Source organism: Triturus cristatus, chromosome 6 (assembly GCF_964204655.1).
Source record: "Triturus cristatus chromosome 6, aTriCri1.1, whole genome shotgun sequence".
Taxonomy (NCBI): domain Eukaryota; kingdom Metazoa; phylum Chordata; class Amphibia; order Caudata; family Salamandridae; genus Triturus; species Triturus cristatus.
The window spans coordinates 1,221,328,753-1,221,349,199 of NC_140589.1; the positions used below are offsets into that span (position 1 = coordinate 1,221,328,753).

Genomic DNA, 20,447 nt, shown 5'->3' on the forward strand with positions numbered 1-20,447 from the left:
TTGCTTACCACTACCTTCAGCCCAAATATGTAGATCTGCGGAATCGTGGCAACATAAGGGGATTGCGAGTATTCAAACACTACTATGGTATGAGCCCTGGCATAATCAAGGAGGCTATATCAGAGCTCTTATATAATGAGATTGCTGCTATAATTTGTCGCTGCAATACATGGCACCAAAGGGACAAGTGAATTTTGTTACAGGACAAGTAGATTTATGAATCAACCTGCCCCATGGACAAGTAGATATTTTATTAAATTCAACACCCCTGCGCCATCTTAGGAGGAGGCCGCCGTGTAGATGAGCGAGGAGAGGTTCCACAAAATGGACTGTCTGCCCAAGCCCAGCAAAGAACCCAACCGGGACCCAACAACCTTAAAAATCAAAAAAGCAGTCATAGCTGACATCAAGCTCCCTCCACCTCAAATCTGATTGAGACCCACCGAATCATGAACTCCCTCGTAAGAATCTTGCATCCAAAGATCGGCCCGTCACATTACCTTTTCTAGAAGCGTCGCATCTCCATCACCACAGGAATCAGGATGGACGACTGGAGCAAGATTCGTCTGGGGGGCCAAAAACGCACAGTGGCATTCAGACAGACCATCAGCATGAAGGGGAAACAGGCATCTGTGTACTCCGGGCAGCTCTCGCAGGCATCAGCTATGCGGTGCTATGCAGCTCCTCAGCAAGAGAACTGAGTACCCGAATGGGTCAGAACGCCTGAAAGCAGCAATAGATCCTATAGGGTCATTCCACCTGGAAAATCTGTGGGCTCCGGGCAACTCCCACAGGCCTCAGCGATGTGGCTACATGCAGCTCCTTGGTAAGAGATGAGGGCAGGCAGCACAAGGACAGGGCACCCAGACTGGTCAAACCACCAGTAAGCAACAGTAGATCCTAGCGGGACCATCCTCCTGGAAAATCTGTTTATCGAGGAGGAACACACTCAGTCTTCCGATTGTGCAGGCATCAACGATGCAGTGCCACGTAGCTCCCCAGCAGGAGAGGAAGGCAGGAGGCATCTATCGGGTCAGTCCATCTGGAGCAGCAGTAGATCCAATGTGTCAGTCGGCCACACCACTGAACTCCTCTGGACCGACCACCGCTGCATCCACTTCACCTTACAGAAACCCACCACACACCAACGCACCCAACAGATCCCCGCCGCTGCTAGAGCAAAATCACTGAAGACCAACTACATGCAAACCTCGCTCAGCCCACCCACCGAACCCTCCAACACTAACGACGCTGCCCACAGCCTTAGATGCTGGATTGAAGACTGTGCCAACACCCTCGCCCCGCTGAAGAAACCCCCCCCCCCCTCCTCCACAGAGACACCAGCAAGAGAACCAGCTGGTTCACCCCAGAACTCCTAGCCTCCAAGCAAGCCTGCCGGAAACTAGAGAAGAAATGGCACAGCAAACAAACTCCGGACAACCGCGCAGCACACAAGGACACCATCCGCAACCACCACCACCTCATCAGGGCCGCCAAGAGAACCTCGTTCAAAGACTGCCACGACAACAACGCACACAATAACAAGGAGCTCCTCAACATCGTGAAGGAATTCTCCAACCCCAGCTCCAACACCAACGACATCACGCCGTCACAAGCCATGTGCGACTCCCTCGCCACCTTCTTCCACCGCAAGATAGCAGACATCCACGACGGCTTCAACACCCAGACAGACCCAACGGACAGCAACACAACAGACCCGCCGCACACCATAGACTACGACCCCCCCCCTGCTAACCTGGACCAACGTGAGCATCAATGACACCATCAAGACCATGAGCACAATCCACTCCGGCTCTCCGTCAGATCCCTTCCCGCACCACGTCTTCAACAAAGCAAGCAGCTCCATCGCACCCCACCTGCGCAACGTCCTCAATCTCTCCCTCGAGACCGCGACCTTCCCAGAGTGCTGGAAACACGCCGAGATCAACGCCCTACTGAAAAAAAACAAGGTTGACCCAAGAGACCTTAAGAACTTAGTCCATCTCTCTGCTCCCATTCCCTGCCAAGGTCATCGAGAAAATCGTCAACAGACAGCTAACCCGATACCTCGAAGAAAACAGAATCCTGGACCCTTCCCAGTCAGGGTTCCACAGCAACCACAGCACGGAGACCGCCCTCATCACTGACACCGACGACATCAGGACCCTGCTGGACAATGGCAAGACCGAAGCACTAATCCTCCTAGACCTCTCCGCCACCTTCGACACCGTCTGCCACCGCACACTACGCGCACGCCTCCACGCTGCAGGGATCCGAGACAAGGCACTGGAATGGACCACCTCCTTCCTCTCCGGCAGAACCCAGAGCGTCCGCCTCCCCCCATTCCGGTCCGAAGCCTTCGAAATCATCTGCGGCGTACCCCAGGGGTCCTCCCTCAGCCCAACACTGTTCAACATTTACATGGCCCCGCTCTCACACGTCGCCCGACAGCACGACCTCAACATATCTCCTATGCCGATGACACTCCACTGATCCTCTCCCTCACCAAGGACCCCATCACCGCCAAAGCCAACCTCCACGAAGGAATGAAGGCCGTCGCCGACTGGATGAAGACCAGCCGTCTGAAGCCGAACAAGACTGAGGTCCTCATCCTCGGCTCCAACCCTTCAGCCTGGGACGACTCCTGGTAGCCAACGGCACTGGGAGCAGCCCCGACTCCCACCGACCACGCATGCAGCCTGGGAATCATCCTCGACTCAACGCTCTCAATGACCAAGCCGTCTCCTCCTCCTGCTTCAACACCCTCCGCATGCTCCGCAAGATCTACAGATGGATCCCGACAGATACAAGAAAGACGGTCACCCAGGCACTCGTCAGCAGCAGACTCGACTACGGAAATGCCCTATACGCGGGAGCCCCGACCAAGCTCATCAAACGACTACAACGCATCCAAAACGCCTCGGCACGACTGATTCTGAACATACCACGCCATGGCCACATCACCCCCCACCTGAGGGACCTGCACTGGCTCCCAGTCAGCAAGAGGATATCCTTCAAGCTCCTCATCCATGCACACAAGGCACTCCACAAGACTGGCCCAGCCTACCTCAACAGACTGCTCTCCTTCTACATCCCCAACCGCCAACTATGCTCCGCCGACCTCACTCGCCACCGTCCCGCGCATCCGAAAAACAACCACCGGCGGGCGATCCTTCTCCCACCTCGTCGCCAAGACATGGAACACCCTTCCCCTGAGCCTACGACAGACCCAAGACCTGCTGACCTTCAGGAGGATGCTAAAGACCTGGCTGTTCGATCAGTAGCCCCCCCCCCCCCCCCCCCCCCCCCCCCCCCAGCGCCTTGAGACCCTTGCGGGTATGTAGTGCGCTTTACAAATGACTGAATGATTGATTGATAGAATGAGGGGGAACACCACCTGGAACCTCTGATCGTGCACAAAAGCAAAATCTGTCTCGTAAGAATAATTAGACTTGAAACAAAGTGTGGTGATAAAATCCTCTTTGTGATGGTATGTAGCAGAGGGGTGGATGGCAGGGTGCAGTCAAAGATAAAATATCCTAAACGAGGGTCTTCAGTTTGGAGCTCCTGCTCAGCAGCCATCTTGATACAGAGGTAGAACCATCTGCTTCCAACACGCAAATAGAGATGGGGAGGTGAGGCCACCGTACGTTCTCCCTATCCCAAATACTACAACACAAAAAGGGCCGGGTAGCGCAAATTGAGACAGGACTTTCTTTTATTTGGGAATTTAGGACCAAGCCCTATTTGAATGTTGCAGGAATACTGTCAGGACATATGGGAAGGCAATTTTTTGGGAACAGGTAGCCTTACACACAGTTTGTGTCATGCTTCATCATCAGCAACCTCCCTCCACCTTCCTGATGGACTCGAAGGAAGGAGGGAGTTCATAGATAAAGATCTACTAGACAAATAGCAGGATTCAGATAAATAGAAAATACCTTGGGGTACCAGACTAGATCATTTTTAATTTTGGGGACGTCCGGTATATCTAAAAACAACAAGATGGCAAGTGAGAGAAATGGCTCAACCATTTCCCTAAGTCAACATGTTTCTGCCCTCTATAGTTAGACTGTATAGGTATTGGGCATTCTTCAGGGCCAAGGATCCCTAGTGGACTGGCCTTCTTGCCAAATGCAACATATGGCGAATCCATAAACCCAGGTGAATCCTTCTTGGGCATAGTATAGGTGCATTACACCTATAGAGGTAAAAAAGATATTGGAAAATAAATATTAAAATACCTATTGGAGTTCCTGATGCTAGCATGCAGAGACACCGTTGTCTCAGTGTGGAAACACAAGTGACGCTGCACAGCACGGTGCTACAGGACACACATGCACAGAAACAGAGCACATGCATTGTAAAACATTTTTTTCAATATTGGACTATTCCTTACCCTAATTTAGGGGAGACCAGCTCCTCTGTCTGGGAGTTGTCCAGTAGATCTTTATATAAGAACTCTCTCCTTCATTTGAGTCCAAGAGGTCGAGTCTGCCCTTGTGCCACTGTCTTACCGGGGTGAGGAAAGGTTACAGATGATGAAGCATGACACAAACTCTGTGTGAGGCTTCCTCCTCCAAATGATTGGTCTTCCCATGTGTCCTACCAGTATTCCTGCAATGTCCAAATAGGGCGTGGACTTGAATTCCCAAATAAGAGAAAATGTCCTCTTTCAATTTGAGCTACCATACCTTTTCATGTTGTGGTAGAACCATCTACTACTGGACTTGCAGCTTTTGAATGCCCTTAGCCCATATCTGAGGAAACGGAACAGCATCTTAAAGGCTTTGACAGCACACCTCGTAAACTCTTAACACTTTCGTCTCCCCATATTGAAAGGCTTGATCTTAGTTAACCCTCGGGTTGGGGACTCTACATAATCATCACCCAGAGATTATATGCAATTGATATCTTGGTGTATTCACTTGCTTACTATATCCCATTTGGAGGTCTATCAAAGCTGTTTGCAGTCACAAACCTATGAGGACTACAAAGTGATGCCAAGGTACCAATCCCATGATACATCAAACACTTAAAGAGATTAATATTGTTTTAATTGTGTGTGCACATCATGAATGATTTAAATTTGATATAAATAGGATGGATCTTGTTAGGCGTTCCCTTTAGATCCCACTGCAGTTCTCCCCATGTTAGCCTAACTGCACTCGTTGATGCTACTTTTCTTTGTACACGTTACACACAGCACGTTTGTTTTGTGCCACAATATTATTCTAAAAATAAGCTACACATGTTTCTGTTATTCAGTACTTCTTTCTGGGACTCGTTCTGGACATTTCATAAAAGGTCGAACAACATTGTGCCCTGTTTTACAAGGTCGAACAACATTGTGCCCTGTTTTTCTCTGTGGTCAGTCACTAACACATTCTAACATAAAGACCTAACCGAGAGACACAGCTGTTGTGTTTTAGCATGGCACTACTTATCTTATAACCCGAGACTTGCCATTTTGAAAACTGGAGAATTTCTTGCAGTGGAAAGGTCTTGAGACGAGTGCCCCAGCACTGCGCAATCTGCGATGCAGACCAGCTAACTGCAAATGCCAGGTATGGGGCCGGTGCTAATCCCAGAGATCACGGATATATTACTGTGCTCACATAGTGAGGGTAGGCTTAGGCAGCTATATCCTATGCCATGATGGTGCTTTTCATTGTATACAGTTTATTAGTAATGCTAATTACACTGCTCAGTTGTATATGTTTTCTAATTGCAGCTCAGTTGCTTCATAATAGAGCACCATAGTTTCAATAACTATTGTAAACTTTCCTTGTGTCACTTTTCTGTTTATCTTAGACATGCATGAGGGAGAGAATGAAATGTGATGATCGGTTACTAGGGCTCCCTGGGAGGGGATAGAGTATTGTGTTATGGGGTGCCAATTTACCTGTCACTCTGGGAAGGTTAAGAGGCAGGTATTGCGCTATAAGCTAGTCTGATTTGGGTCCATAGGTACTGATGTATGGTGACCAAGTCCCTACATACTGATGTTCAGTGATCCCAGGCGTAGTTCTGTTTCCAAACAGAATCCCTTCAACAATCTCAGATCAACCTTCATACCTGTTCCAAACATCTTCACAATTGTGGACGACATATGCAGAACAAGGAAAATGTGTTCCCAAGTTTTAGGGAGCCTCTGAAACCTTTGTCTTCCTTCAGGGTACCCCATGTAATTTCTTTGTTTTGTTACGCCATGCCCAAGGCCACGTTTGTTGGTGGAGGTTGAACCAGAATGCTGCTCATGTCTTCTTCTCATAAAGGTTTCCTTCTAGGTTTACAGTAGTTTGGGCTTTTTTCAAAATGATTATTTTTTTAACAGTTGATCCTTAAATGTGTTATTAGCAACTGTTTGTTTCTAATTTATTTATACAGATTGGTTTTTGTTTGCTTTCCTAAGACTACGATTTCTTCTAATTCTTACAAAGTTTTTGTTTGCAAGTCCATGAGTCAGTTCACTCCTGGCTCTCGTGAAGGATCGACGTCAGGTTGTGTGCTCAATAGAGATTAATGTTTTGAATACATGCTGGGTGTCAGCTGTGTATTATTTAGACACAACACATTCCAAAAAACGTCAGCTAAGACAAAGAACATCCTGCCGAATTGCCAACATGTAGAATTGCTTTTGTTTTAATACATACTGATTTTGTTTTCTTGTAGGTTTGGCAATGCTGACAACATCCCTTGGCCTTTATGTCATTCCATGGTGTACAAAAGCTTTACAACTGACGGCTATGATGTCCGTTATTGGGTTGACCATGGGCTTCTTAGATACAGGTTTGCAAACAAACTTATTTCTTCCTTTTCACCTTTGTGTGCATCTCAGTCTCCCTCTTTAATGTATCACTCAGTGTTGAGTATGGCCACAGCTGCAGCAAAAGTCAAAGAAACGTTCAGGCACATACTGGGGGCGCGATGTAGATGTCTGTATTGATGAATCTTCTTCCTGACAGAAAGATCCAGGAGTCATACGCTGTTCCCTATAGCATTCACTAAATTAATTGAAACGGTCTTGGATGCATATGGGCATTCCACTATACAGTGTCTTGCCAGATGATACAGCACCATCACTCTGGATACAGTACATGCTGTTTCATGCATGCTTTAGAAAGGTGTCGTTAATGTGCCTTTCAGCTGCAGGCCACTGTTTGGGTTTAAAGTGTATGGAACCTTTCAGTAGATAAAGACAGACTGCAAATGTTATAACCGCTTGCAGAAATGTAGGTTTTTTTTCAGGCCACAACCGCAGCATAGTAGCAGTAATGCAACCAGTGATTCTGTCAGTAATAAAAAAACGTTAATTTGTGATGATTTACTGCACATCTGAGACATTAGAACCAACGAGGAAGGTGTTGCTCTGAATATGGCGAGGCAGTGGACAAACCACTTAGTTGTGTGGATCAACCTGTGTAAAGTGCATCTGTATTAAATCATTTTGATGTGGTTAACTTGCTAATAAAATGTCATCCCCATAGGAAATAGGCTACAATTTAACCCACTTTAAAGTGTGGGATACGGCAATTTGATAACTAGTGTTTTTGAGGAAATTTTATCCTATGTAAAGTTTATTTTACCTTCAACAGTTTAAACTTATCACACAGTTTCTGCCAATCCTTGGCACATAGTTCATCTTTGATTAACGACAGCCAAAGAGTGGGTACTTCTTTGTTTTGTTTTTATATTTTCTTATTCCCAAGAACACATAAAAGGTTATGGGAGGAATACTTGCCATTTGTCTAACCACTGGCAGTTTTTCGGGTAGTGTTCTAGCTCATCATTCTACCATGCTCAAATTAGCCACCTTCCACATCTACACCAATTATAACTTATACCACTCTGTAACAACCTAGCGAAGACATCCTTAAACTAAATGAGATTATTGAAATGTTGGGGAGCTGGATCACGAATGATGGTCTGGCTCTAAATAGGGATGAAAAAAACTACTAATGCTTGGTTGTAAACGTTTGATTGCAAACTAGAATAATACTTAAATTAATGCATGTGGAAGATGGACAAATGCTCATTCCTCATGAAATCAAAATGCTTTGTATGCCCTTTCGTTCAAAAACGTACAGTGAATAGCATGCTGGCCATCTAACAAGGATTTGTTATTTCTCCAGTATTGTATATTTCATAGATTCACATGCTTGAATCATTCCACTTTGTTGAAGTGGAGTCCAACAGTACAATAATAAAGCAGTGTGTATCACTATAATCGATCATAATGGAAATGAGCCATTGATTCTATAGCCTATCTAAGTCATTTAAAAAAAAAAAAAAAAAGGGCCAAACTATGAACTTTAGCCAATCAGGCGACCTTTTTAAAAAGGAGTAGACTATAAACTTTACCTGCTCAGGCAACGGCACCATCTAGAACACTCCCAAGAAAGGCTGAGTCACTCAGATTTTCTACCGCACGTCGTGGGATGGGAGTCTTCCTGAGCATTGCTCAGATTCCAATCCTTAATTCTTAAGAAGATATCTTTTCGGAATTATATATATATATATATATATATATATATATATATATATATATATATATATATATATACTGAAAAAATCTTAGGTTTCAGGCTCGTTATAGTTAGGAATTAGCATTTAAAAAACCTTAGAAATTCATTGAAAAAAACCATAGGTTTCAGGGGCGTTCTAGTTAGCTGGACTTTTCACTCATACAAAACCATTGAAATTCCCCTGTTATAGTTAGTTCAGCTAACTATAACTCGCGCACCCGCAATGCACTGCTGATGATGTCACATATTACATCACTCATGACATGGTCAGTGACATCACTCATGACATCACTGATGACATCCAGTGAATGTGTGTTTTTCTGAAAATTACATATGTTTTATATATGTATATCTCAAGATCGATGGAAGAATAAATGGGTATATAAGTGTCTAAATGGATGATTTGTTTTTGAAAAATTGATTGTATAACTGACTGATTAAGTGTATCTTAGTGAATACATGGCTTAGTGAGTAATGTTTAAATATGTAAATATCTGTATCAGTCTCTCACTTTGTGTATAAGTGGCTGCATGGGATGGTGAGTAGCTACATGAGTGTCTATATAGGTTATTAGTTGGTTTTTTGAGTATCAGTATGAGTGTCTGAGTGTCTGTATGGTTCGGTGGGGGGGTATTACGTAGTGCATAGGTGCATGAATGAGTGACTCACTGTATGTGTTGAAGACAGCATGTGTGCAGGACTGTATGGGTGGATGAGTGTGTGCATGGGTGTGTTAGTTAGTGAGTGAATGACTGCCTCAATAGTGTCTTTATGAGTAATTACATATGTTTTAAACTAGTATATGTGACTATTGGTGTATATATGTGAGAGTGAGAGATTGAAAGAGTTCCTGTATGAATAAGTATGTGTTTCTATAAGTGATTGTTTAAAAGACTAAGTATGTGTAAGTTTCTGTAGAAGTAAGTGTGTTGGTCTGTGTATAACTGTATATGCAAGTAAATGGATGTTTGATTCTTTATTAGCATGAGTGACTGTGTGTGAGTAACTCTATGGATGACTGGCGTTGTGTAACAGGATGTATAGGTGTATGAGTACATATGATGAGTGAGTACATGTATGAGTGACTGTATAGGACTGTTGGTGAATGAGTGTATGTGTATGTGGAGCTTAGAATTACTGAATAGGTTGTTGTAACTGGTATTGGTATGTCCATTGTTTTGAAAATTTTAGTTTCTATTTTTGAATGTGTGTATCAAAGGTTATATTAGGGGGAGAGGAGGTCTGCCGCTCTATCACAAGGATGATGTCATCAGTGATGTCATGAGTGACGTCACTGATCATGTCATGAGTGATGTAATATGTGACGTCATCAGCAGTGCATTGCGGGCGCGCGAGTTATAGTTAGCTGAACTAACTATAACTGGGGAATTTCAATGGTTTTGTACGAGTGCAAAGTCCAGCTAACTATAACGCCCCTGAAACCTATGGATTTTTCAGTGAATTTCCTAGGTTTTTTAAATGCGAATTCCTAACTATGCCTACAGAGATAGGACATGTGAAGAAAGAAGAAAAAATGCACAGAAAGGAAAAAAAAGAAATGCAGAAAGAAGCAACAGAAGTCCTCAAAGACTAAGAAACGTGCAGGAAGAAGAATAACGTGCAGAAAGAACAAACAGAAGAGCAGAAAGAAGCCTTGTTGCAAAATAATCCTGTACCCTCAACTTTTTCAGACGGATACTGGTGGTAACTGAGTCTGACTAACCAGTCCTAGAGCCAGTGCTATGTTAAAAGACACTCAGAATACAGTGAAAACCCCTACATACGCTAGGGAACACTATGCGTTGGGGTCCCCCTGTGATTAGCATGACCTCCTCTGTCAGCCCCTAGTATATAATAGGGCAGGGGATTAAAACTAGCTCTTAAAATGCGCCACAGGGCGTGTTTGCACACGTCACCTCAGGCCCCGTCCCCTCCCTTCCCCACTGTGTAAACACGCCCTGTGGCCGTTTTAAGTTGGGAGATTAAATCCCCTTGAATCCTGAGGGTCCCTAGGGGCAAAATAGCCCACTAGGTACGTCCAGTAAGCGCCATTGCAGAGAGGTGTAAAAAGGGGCACCGCCTGCACCACCTCTCTGCAACGCAGAGCAGTGGCGCTTACTGGAAGCACCTGGTGGGCTAGTTGGCCCCCAGGGTCCCTCAGGATTGAAAGGGAATTATTTCCCCAACTTAAAACGTGCCACACGGCGTGTTTGCACATGTCACCTCAGGCCCCGTCCCCTCCCTTCACCACTGTGTAAACGCGCCCTGTGGCCGTTCTAAGTTGTGAGATTAACTCCCCTTGAATCCTAAGGGTCCCTAGGGTCAAACTAGCCCACTAGGTACCTCCAGTAAGCGCCACAGAGCTGCGTTGCATAGAGGTGTAAAACGGGGCGTGGCCTCAGAACACTTGTCTGCAACGCAGCTCCCTGGCGCATACTGGAGATACCCGTTGGGCTAGTTGGCCCTCAGGGACCCTCAGTATTGGAGGGGAATTAATTCCCCAATTTACAACTGGCCAGGGGGCGCGTTTGCAGAGTGCTGCAAGGAGGGGTGTGGCCTCCGGCGCGATGCCGGTCTTTTATTTATTTATTTTTTTTAAGAAGGAGGGCTGTGTGGCCCCTCTTCTTTTTCTAATTTATTGGCTCTGGGGACCCCATCCCCCAGGGCCTGCACCCTAATTTGTTTTGTTCAAAAAAATTAATTTGGCCCTCCCAAGGCCTTAATCGGCCCCGGGGACCCCAACCCCCGTGTCATGGCCTTTTTTTTTTATTTATTTTTTTTTTTTTTTAATTCCTTGGGAGGGGGGCTGCGTTGTCCCCCCTCCTCAGGCCATCCCCCGGGGCCGTACTTTGTTTTTTATTATTTTAAAAAAATATATATTTATAGAAACGCCTAGGACATGCTGGACAAACCGTATGTACCTATCACCATGACGATTTGCGTGATATTCAATAAAAGGCGACTATGCATACAATGAATCCACGTGGAATGTATTCACACCACTAGTGAAGCTCTGACATGTCTGATGCCCTACCGTGCCTAATCCCGGTAGACACCCTTGTTGTTTATTTATACAAACATGGGTAGCTATTGACGGGCACATTTAATACACACGCACACCAAGCCATTCAAAGGGGATTCGACAAAAATCCGACCAAACTATGCAAGAAACCCCCCTCACAGTTAATAAAACACACATCCACCGCCGGATGTTTAATACTTTTTATTTTACTCTCTGGAAAGGAGACAAACCTCACTTGAGTCCCAGCGTGCGCCTGGCTTAACCCAATGCTGTGTTACACCCACTAGTGCCCGCCGAGTGCCACACACCTCTGTGTTGTATTCCACCAGCCAGTGCGTATTCTGTGACACTCTCTAGCCCATGTGCACTGTAACACCACCCCGTGAATATGTCATGCCACACTTCCCTTCGCACGGATTGTATTGCCCCATCTAACGTGCCTTCCTCGATGCCTATGTTATAACGCACAGCGCTATGCTATACATATTACAATCTGGGATCCATATCTTTGTCACAGTGCATATGCAACGTTACACTCCCCAGCACATATTTTATATTACAACTTTAGAGACTAGTTAGGTTACACAACACTGCCCTGTGCATATTACACTCCAAGGCGCATATCGCATAGCACGCGTTAGTGCCTGTGCTATCTCGCGCACTCCAATGAATCTGTCATTGCATACAGTGTATTGCATATTATATTTCACGCCCGGTTCATCTTATATCACACTTTTTGGTGCATAGTTTATACCATATACTATATCTAGTTTTCATATTCAATCGTGCTCTCAGGACTATGTTCTATATAACACTGCGTCCACCTACCCTTTTCACGGGCATTACATTTTGCGACGGGGAGGGGGTGGAGGGTCAGGGGGTGTTTCTGCCAAGTGAGCCCAGAGTCACAGTCACAAACGTCCTCTTCTTCATTTTATAAAAGTGAGATTATGCTGCATACTTGTTCATATTTTAAGTAGTTCGCACAGACACACATTTTAAAAACAATAAAGTTCCCAATACCCACCTTCTCTGAACAGTTAGCTTGCTGCCCCATCCACCTCCTCCCTATCCTCTGTTGTCTGAATCCATGGACTAGCCTCCTCCCTCCTCCCATGCATGGTCTGATGTGCTGCCACTGCCCTCCATTTAGCATGATGTACCAGTCTACTCCTCCTGCCCTCCATTGCCCAATTCTATGGCCCATAATTGACCTCCTGCTTAGCCTCTGTGCTTAGCTTGCTGCCCCTATTCTCCTTCCCCTCCGATGTCTTTGTGCATGCCCCTGTTCCATCCTTTTTGCCCACCATGTTCCATGGACCTGCCACTCCTATCTACTCTGAGTGTTCTGTTGAGCTGCCACTCCCCTCCCACCTGCCTAGCATTGTCAGATGACTGTAACCTGTCCCTGCCACCTCCACCCTGCCTGTCCACATGCCATGCCCCTCTCCCCTTCTTCCTGTCCTCCATGGTCCATGTTACTGCCACACCCTTCTGCCCTCACTGGTCTGTTGTACTGCAACTGCTCCTCCTGCCTGCCCCACGCGGTCTGTTGTGAGGCCCCTTCCCCTGAACTCTCTTGTCTGTGCCCAGGTCCTGACCCTCCCTTCTATCCTCCATGGTCCTTTGTGCATGCCCCTGCACTCTCCTTCTTGCCCATCATAGCCATTGTGCTGCCACTAACCCTCCCGCTTGCCATGCATGATCTTCTGTGCTGCCATGGCCCCTCCCACCTTGCCTGTGTGGTCAACTAGCTGCCCCTGACCCCCTCCCACCTTCCCTCCATGGTCTGTGTGTATGCCATCATAGTCTCATTGTTGCTCTCCATGGTGTGTCTTGTTTCTAGTGCCCATCCTGCCTGACCTCCATGGTCATCTTGCTGCTCCTGCCCTGCCCCCTTGCCCCCAGCCCTCTGTTTCCATGTGCAGACCCCTATTCCCTCCCTCCTGGCTTGTCTGGTCCATTGTAATGCCCCTGATCCGTCCCTCCTGCCCTTTATGGTCTGTTATGCTGCAGCTTTCTCTCCTGTCTGTCCATTATGGTCAGCTAGCTACCATTGCCTCTTTCCCCTCTGTTCTCTGTTGTCCATGTGCATGGTCCTGTCCCCTCCCTATTGCTTTCTAAGGATTGTTGTGCTGCACTCCCGTCCCGCATGCCCTGTGTGGTGTATTGTGCTGCTGCAAACCCTGATGCCTGCCCTGTAGGGTCAGTTTGGTGCACCTCTCCATGTCCCTCCTGTCCTCTGTTATCAGAGTCCATGTCCCTTCCCCTATTCCTCCTGCCTACCATGATCCAATGTACCATACTTGCGAACATTTTGAACTTGGTAAGAGGGATATTTTGAAAAAAAACTGGGGTATTGATTTTCCCCTTTGAGTTGCATTGAAAAAGAGGAGATTGTAGACAGGAGACAGATCGTATAAAGCCCATTTGAGCTTAAAAACATTGGACGTTTCCTGGCTGAAACGGGTCTCTTGGCATGTATGGTTGTACTACTCTTCCGTCTGCCCACAACGTCTATTATATTTCCACAGCCTCTCTGGCCAGTCCTGTATTGTTGGTTTGTTGCCCCTGCCCCCTTTCCACTGCCCTCCATAGTCTGTTGTGCTGCCACTGCCCTTCCTGCCTGCCCAGTGTGGTCAAATTGTTGCCTCTGCACCCTCCTACCTGCCTTCAATTTTCAGATTCCGTGCCCCTGGCCTCTGCCTCTCAACAGTATCCCAATGAACAACTAGATTGCTAACATTCTATATTTATTACAAAAGTGTGGAACGCCTGACGTCCTCTTGATGTAATCAAAACTGTAATACCTTGAGCATTTCCTTTAGAAATTACTTATATGAGAGGGTCTTATTTGCATCAAAATTATGGTTAGTGCTCTAAAAAACTAAAATGAGGACATACTTTCTGAGTTTTCAAATAGCGACAAAGAACTTTTAAATTATTTGTAATCTTTGTTTTTTTATCCAGTTGACCACTTGATTAAATGTTGCACCTAGGGGAGAGGATGTGGTGTTACTTCCAGAGCTGCAGACTTTGCAACTGGGGAACCAGGTTGGAGTTTCTGCTTCAGCTCAACATTCTGTGATTCTGGTCAAATCACTTGATCTCCCCGTCTACAACCAAAATGAATTTGATCTTGTGTAATGTAACCAATGCTCATGTAAAGCACTCCAATACCTGACAAGTCTGCACTATATAAAACTGCAAATACACAAAAAATAAGTGTTTTGCACACTTCTGTCATTTCGCTACATGTGGGCTACATCTGGGTGATATTTGGGCTCTTTTGTCTCTCTTGGCCATCTTGGGAGATGTATTTGTTATGAAGTTTCCTAATTTCCTCATTTACTGCAGTGTCCTCAGTAGGAAATACTTTTAGTTTTTTACTTTGGTTCCATCAAGAAGGCATTCAGATGTGTCACACATTTGCCATAAATTCAGAATGTTTGCACTCTAGTTGCTCATTAGATCACTGTAGTAAAGCTACTGCTCACCAGGGAAGTCTGCTGCTGGTATTCAAAGTGCATGTTTCATTCTGCATGTCAGAAGTTTTTTTATGTAATAGAAGAGAATTTGAGAAGTCATAATGTGCCCTAATTTTTCTTTCTGCAGCACTAATCATAATTTCTATGGCAAAATGAATCCCCTCATTTTGTTTCTTTGTAAATTAAATCTTTTAAGAGTTACCACTTTATTCCAATCAAGATGGCTTCAGGTGTGCCATACTTTTGTCATAAGTAAGACTGTTAGCGCTCTAGTTGTTCGTTAGAACACTCTGGGACATTCTGTCATTGGGCTATACTTGGGCTACATCTGGGTGATATTTGGGCTCTTTTGTCTCTGGTGGCCATCTTGGGAGATTTATTTGTTATGAAGTTTCCTAATTTCCTAATTTACTGCAGTCTCCTCAGTAGGAAATACTTTCAGTTTTTTACTTTGGTTCCATCAAGAAGGCATTCAGATGTGTCACACATTTGCCATAAATTCTGAATGTTAGCACTCTAGTTGCTCATTAGATCACTGTAGTAAAGCTACTGCTCACCAGGGAAGTGTGCTGCTGGTATTAAAAGTGCATGTTTCAGTCTGCATGTCAGAATTTTTTAATGAAATTGAAGAGGATTTGAGAAGTCACTCAAAATGTGCCCTAATTTTTCTTTCTGCGGCACCAATCATACTTTCTATGGCAAAATTAACCCCCTCATTTTGTTCCTTTTTAAATTAAATGTTTTAAGAGTTACCACTTTATTCCAACCAAGATGGCTTCAGGTGTGTCGTACGTTTGTCATAAGTAGGACTGTGGGGGCTCTAGTTGTTCTTTAGAACACTCTGGGAAGCTGCAGTAGAACACAAAGGAATCAACTGACAGTCTCTGTCCTTGTTGGATGTACATGTTTTACTGAGAATGTCAGACTTCATTCTCACATGACTGAGAAAGATAATGTGAATTTACAGAAAATATGCTCAGTGTAGCTTATAGATCAGCTTCCAAACCTCTGTGGGAAAAGCATGAGAAAATAGTTTTCTCTCAAACATGATTCATGATATCACAGCAGAAGGATTTTTCACATGGTAAAATCACCTTAGAACACACCACAATTCCTAAAATGAGTATGGTACCATCAACAAATGATGTATAATGTAAATAAAGTTTTAAACCCTTCTATTAACTGCAATGCTTTTTAATGAGGTGCAATCATGTGTATTGGTCCCAAGATGGCTGCCAACACTTCTTGGATGAAGTACTGACAGCCAATCCGATCTCACGATGAGATGCGTGGTTAGGCTCCGCCCAGATATATCTATCTTCAAATCAAATTTACTTTATTCGATTTCATAACCAAAGAAATGATAAAAGTACATAGTAGCAGTTGTGTACATAAACATGTAGTCAGCAATCAAATACAAAAATATATTACTATTGGAAGAACAATTAATCACAATTATTCATAGATAATATACCATAGACTCTATTTAAAAATACAAGCTAAAAAGTTTATAAAAGGTATTGAAATATAATAAAATTGTGAAGATTACATTGTAACCCAGTGACCCAATACTCGCCTTCAAATAAGTTGTAACAGCCAGGATAGTTGCCGGTGTTTCCAACATCTGCAATCTAAGAAATGCTACACTGCAATATCTAATATTCCAACTTTTAAGAATCGGTCTAAGGTACCTCTGCCTGGGTATGGAGAAATATTTACAAAATAAAGTGCAGTGCATTGTTGATTGTAGTGACCCATCATCACAGGGGCATACAGATATATGAGATGTCCAAACATTTACCACCGGGAATAAAACCATTCTGAAGAAAGAGCCAAGTCGAAAACGAGCCAAGAGCATACGGCTAAAACTATCTTGTACTGACAGCAAATATCGTTGAAGTCCCAGACCACTCAAAATCAAATGATTTTCCATTACAGTATGTTTTACCCTCTCTTTGGACCATCTTTGGTCTTCAAGTAATTTCAAGCAATGTGCTTTCAAGTCTTTCCTAGAAATATCCTCCAAGCTACTTGGGTCTGTAAAATATGCAGGATGCCCAATGGCGTTAGTTATTGTTTTTATATAATTAAGCCACGCCATATCTTTAGCTCTCTCCAATTTAAGGCAGTGCAAGATTAAATCTCTGTTAAAGCCTGTCTCATCAGTGACCCACACCTTATGCCACAGTAGTAGCGGAGCTATCTTAATGGTATCCGATATATAAGAGAGTCCCAATTCCTGATGGCAACGATAGGTGGCAGAAGAAACGGGGACTCCCAGAAGATAGCGGATAAAACCATTTTCACAGGTTTGTATAATATCCGGTTCTTCAATGCCCCATAAACCGGCCCCATACAAACCGGTGGAAACACATTTGGCCTTATAAACCTCCAAGAGTTCTTGAACAGGTCTTCCTCCTATTTTTTTAGCAAAATTAGTAACTGCCCCCACAGCTCTACTGAAATTCAATTTTCTGGCCTTAATAGATGATTTCCATGTTCCCTTGTTGTCAAAAGTAATGCCTAAATAACAAAAGGTGCCGGTGTTTTCTACCTTCCTATTGTCAATGAAGATGTTACATGTGTTACCTCAACTTTAACCACAACCCATGGTAAATGCTTTTATGTTCACTCTTAGGCCCCTCTATTTCATATAAATAACAAAACTATTAACTGCTTTTTGGAGGCCTAGTTGGGTCCTTGACATAATCACCGCGTCATCTGCGTAGAGTAAAACAGGAACGAGGATGCACCCAATCGTCGGGTAATCGTTTTGATCTCTAATGAGGTAATGACCAAAGTGTAAAAAGAAAAGGGGCCACTATGCACCCCTGTCTGACACCCTTTACAATTGGGAATTTGCCGAACACTCCCCCGTATTCCCATATCGCACCCTCGCCCCTGCATTCCTGTACATTTCCTTTATGAACAATATTAAAACCCGGTCCACCTTAAGATCTTCTAAGGTGTTCCACAACATACCATGGTCCACTCCATCAAAGGCTGAGCTCAAATCTACAAAGGTAAGAAAAAGTTTCCCCCTCTTTGCCTTAGTATATTTATCTATGATCAAGGCTAGGTTCAATCCCTGCTCCATAGTTCCCATGCCTGAGCGAAAACCATATTGTAGGTTTGTTAAAAATCCTGCCTCACTAGCCCAGGTTTGAAGTCTGTTAAGGATTATTCTCCCAGCAATTTTCAATAGGGCATCCAGAAGTGAAATAGGCCGATAGCAACTAGGCTTGTTCCTGTTCCCCTTCTTTAAAATGGGTACCACTATTGCATCTGACGACGTAGGAATAAGTTTAAAAGTAGAACTACTGTTTAATACCATCGTTAACGGTGGTGCCCACAGGTCAATATTTGATCTGTAGACATCCACAGGTACCCAGTCCGGGCCAGGTGCCTTCCCTGCCGCACTCTCCCTAATTGCCCTTGTCACCGCCTCCAAAGTAAAGTTCAGACCAAGAGGGAAAACACCCTCAACATCAGCTATTCGGCTATCCGATACTGCTCCCGTAGATTTATAAAGATCCCCAAAAAATTCCACCCACCTTTCACTCGAAATAGCCACGTCTATAACATCTACATCTCTATCTTGGTAGAAAGGAGCGTTTACAGCTTTCCAAAAACTAGTATTGCCCCTCCTTAGACAAGCCTGTTGTAAATGTTCCCAAGCTTCTTTCTTTAACTGGCTTTTAAGCTTTTTCCAGGCTAGGGGATAAGCAATCCTCGCCTTTTTAATGCCCACCTTGCATTTTGGTACTACATGCAGGATCCTTTTAAGATGGGTATGGGCTCTAGAACAATCATTATCAAACCAACCCTTTACTTTCGATCTCCCACAATTGATTCCCCTCCTTAGGAGTCCATGGGCTTCCTCTGATATATTTAGGAAGGCAGAATAGACATCAGCAGCAGCACTCCCCTGGGTAAGGCATATTTCCCATTCAGGCTGTGTTTTAATAATTAGACTATGCAAAAATGCTTCAGGTTCTACTCTATCCCATTTTAGGGAACAACCATTTTTGGTCGCCAATCGCACCCCAAGGTCATGAGGTGCCTGGCTCTTACTTTTTGTGTAGTTTCTCTGAGCAAATAGCTTTAGGCTAATTGGATAGTGATCACTCATGGAGATATCCTCTGTTGTACACTCCAGGATACTAGAAGCATATCGCTTGGAAAGTACAACAAAATCAATGGTAGAACTGCAACCTCTCCCATTGAAAGTTGGACAGAAGGGTGTAGAATTTGAACAAAGCTCATTGGCAAAACCTAGGTCGAATTGGTGTAATATCATTAAACATCTCCCCGCTTTTGTTGTGCATTAAGTGCGAGGAATTATCCTCTTTGTCTTCCCCTAGGCCGCAAATGCCCTGTTCTCTATGCACACAAAGAGAACAATTAAAATCCCCTACCCATAGTAGGGGCATATCACCTGTCATGGTATCCTCTATAATTTTTAAAATGTTACTTAATTCCCTGAAGACAGTCTCTTTGCGGTCTGTTGGGACATTATTATAAAAGTTCACTATAACCACCTCCTTACTCCACTTTAGCGTCGCGTTCAAAATCTGAAAAAACTCAGAACAGTGCTTAATCCTAACGTTAGATGCCCCAGCCTCAACTGAAATGTAAATACACAACCCCCCCCCCTTGTTACGGCCATAATTAGTAGTAATTGCTGGGGTATGAAATGTACTAAAACCTTGAATAAGAATTTCCCTCTCCAGCCATGTTTCTTGAAAACATATTGTATCATACTTTTCCACAAAAAGTATCCATTCAGGATCATGTGCTTTGGCTGCTAAGCCTGCAATATTCCAACTCAAAATGTTACAGGAACTTACTTCCTCCACCTCCCTCTCTTTTTCTTTATCCATTTCTCTGAGGTGTTCTTAACTGACCAATATTAACTATTTTATCGGTAGTACATAGATGGTGATCAGTATAAGCATCGTCACACTGCCTGCTATCAATCACCAGCGGTATCCCTTTAGTGACCAGGCTGTTACCAATGTTCGATTCCCTCGTACCCCTGCGAGCCTCCCACCCTCTTGGCATCACACAGTTCACATAGGTTTTCTTCCTCTCCTGGATATCAAACTGTCAGTCCTGATCGTCCAACCGTGACAGAGCTTCAAAACGATTTGGATGTAGCCAGTTTGTGGTTATTGATTGTACGTCACAAGAGTCTCTGGTTACTCTCCCCCCAAAGGGTGCATTGTCAGTGATAATCATAACACTATTTGTTCCTATCTTGGCTAATGGGTAAAAGGATCCTAATGGTAATATAACAATATCTGAATGAACACAGCGGTTATTCCCTGCCCTGTACAGTATCTCCCTTATCAATCTAGGGTCACTAAAAGTTAAGACTATGCAATCCCCCTTTAGTTCTTTTCTGCC

At 44.3% G+C, this 20,447-nt stretch overlaps 1 protein-coding gene across 1 annotated transcript in view; it reads left to right on the top strand.

Moving 5' to 3' along the window:
- Positions 1 to 20,447, top strand: part of LOC146821199 (solute carrier family 60 member 1-like) — a 211,351-nt gene that overhangs the window by 148,374 nt on the left and 42,530 nt on the right. Inside the window, exon 3 of the mRNA XM_085612136.1 lies at positions 6,676 to 6,792. Within this exon, the coding sequence (XP_085468262.1) occupies positions 6,676 to 6,792 (117 nt within the window). The remainder of the gene's footprint in view (positions 1 to 6,675; positions 6,793 to 20,447) is intronic.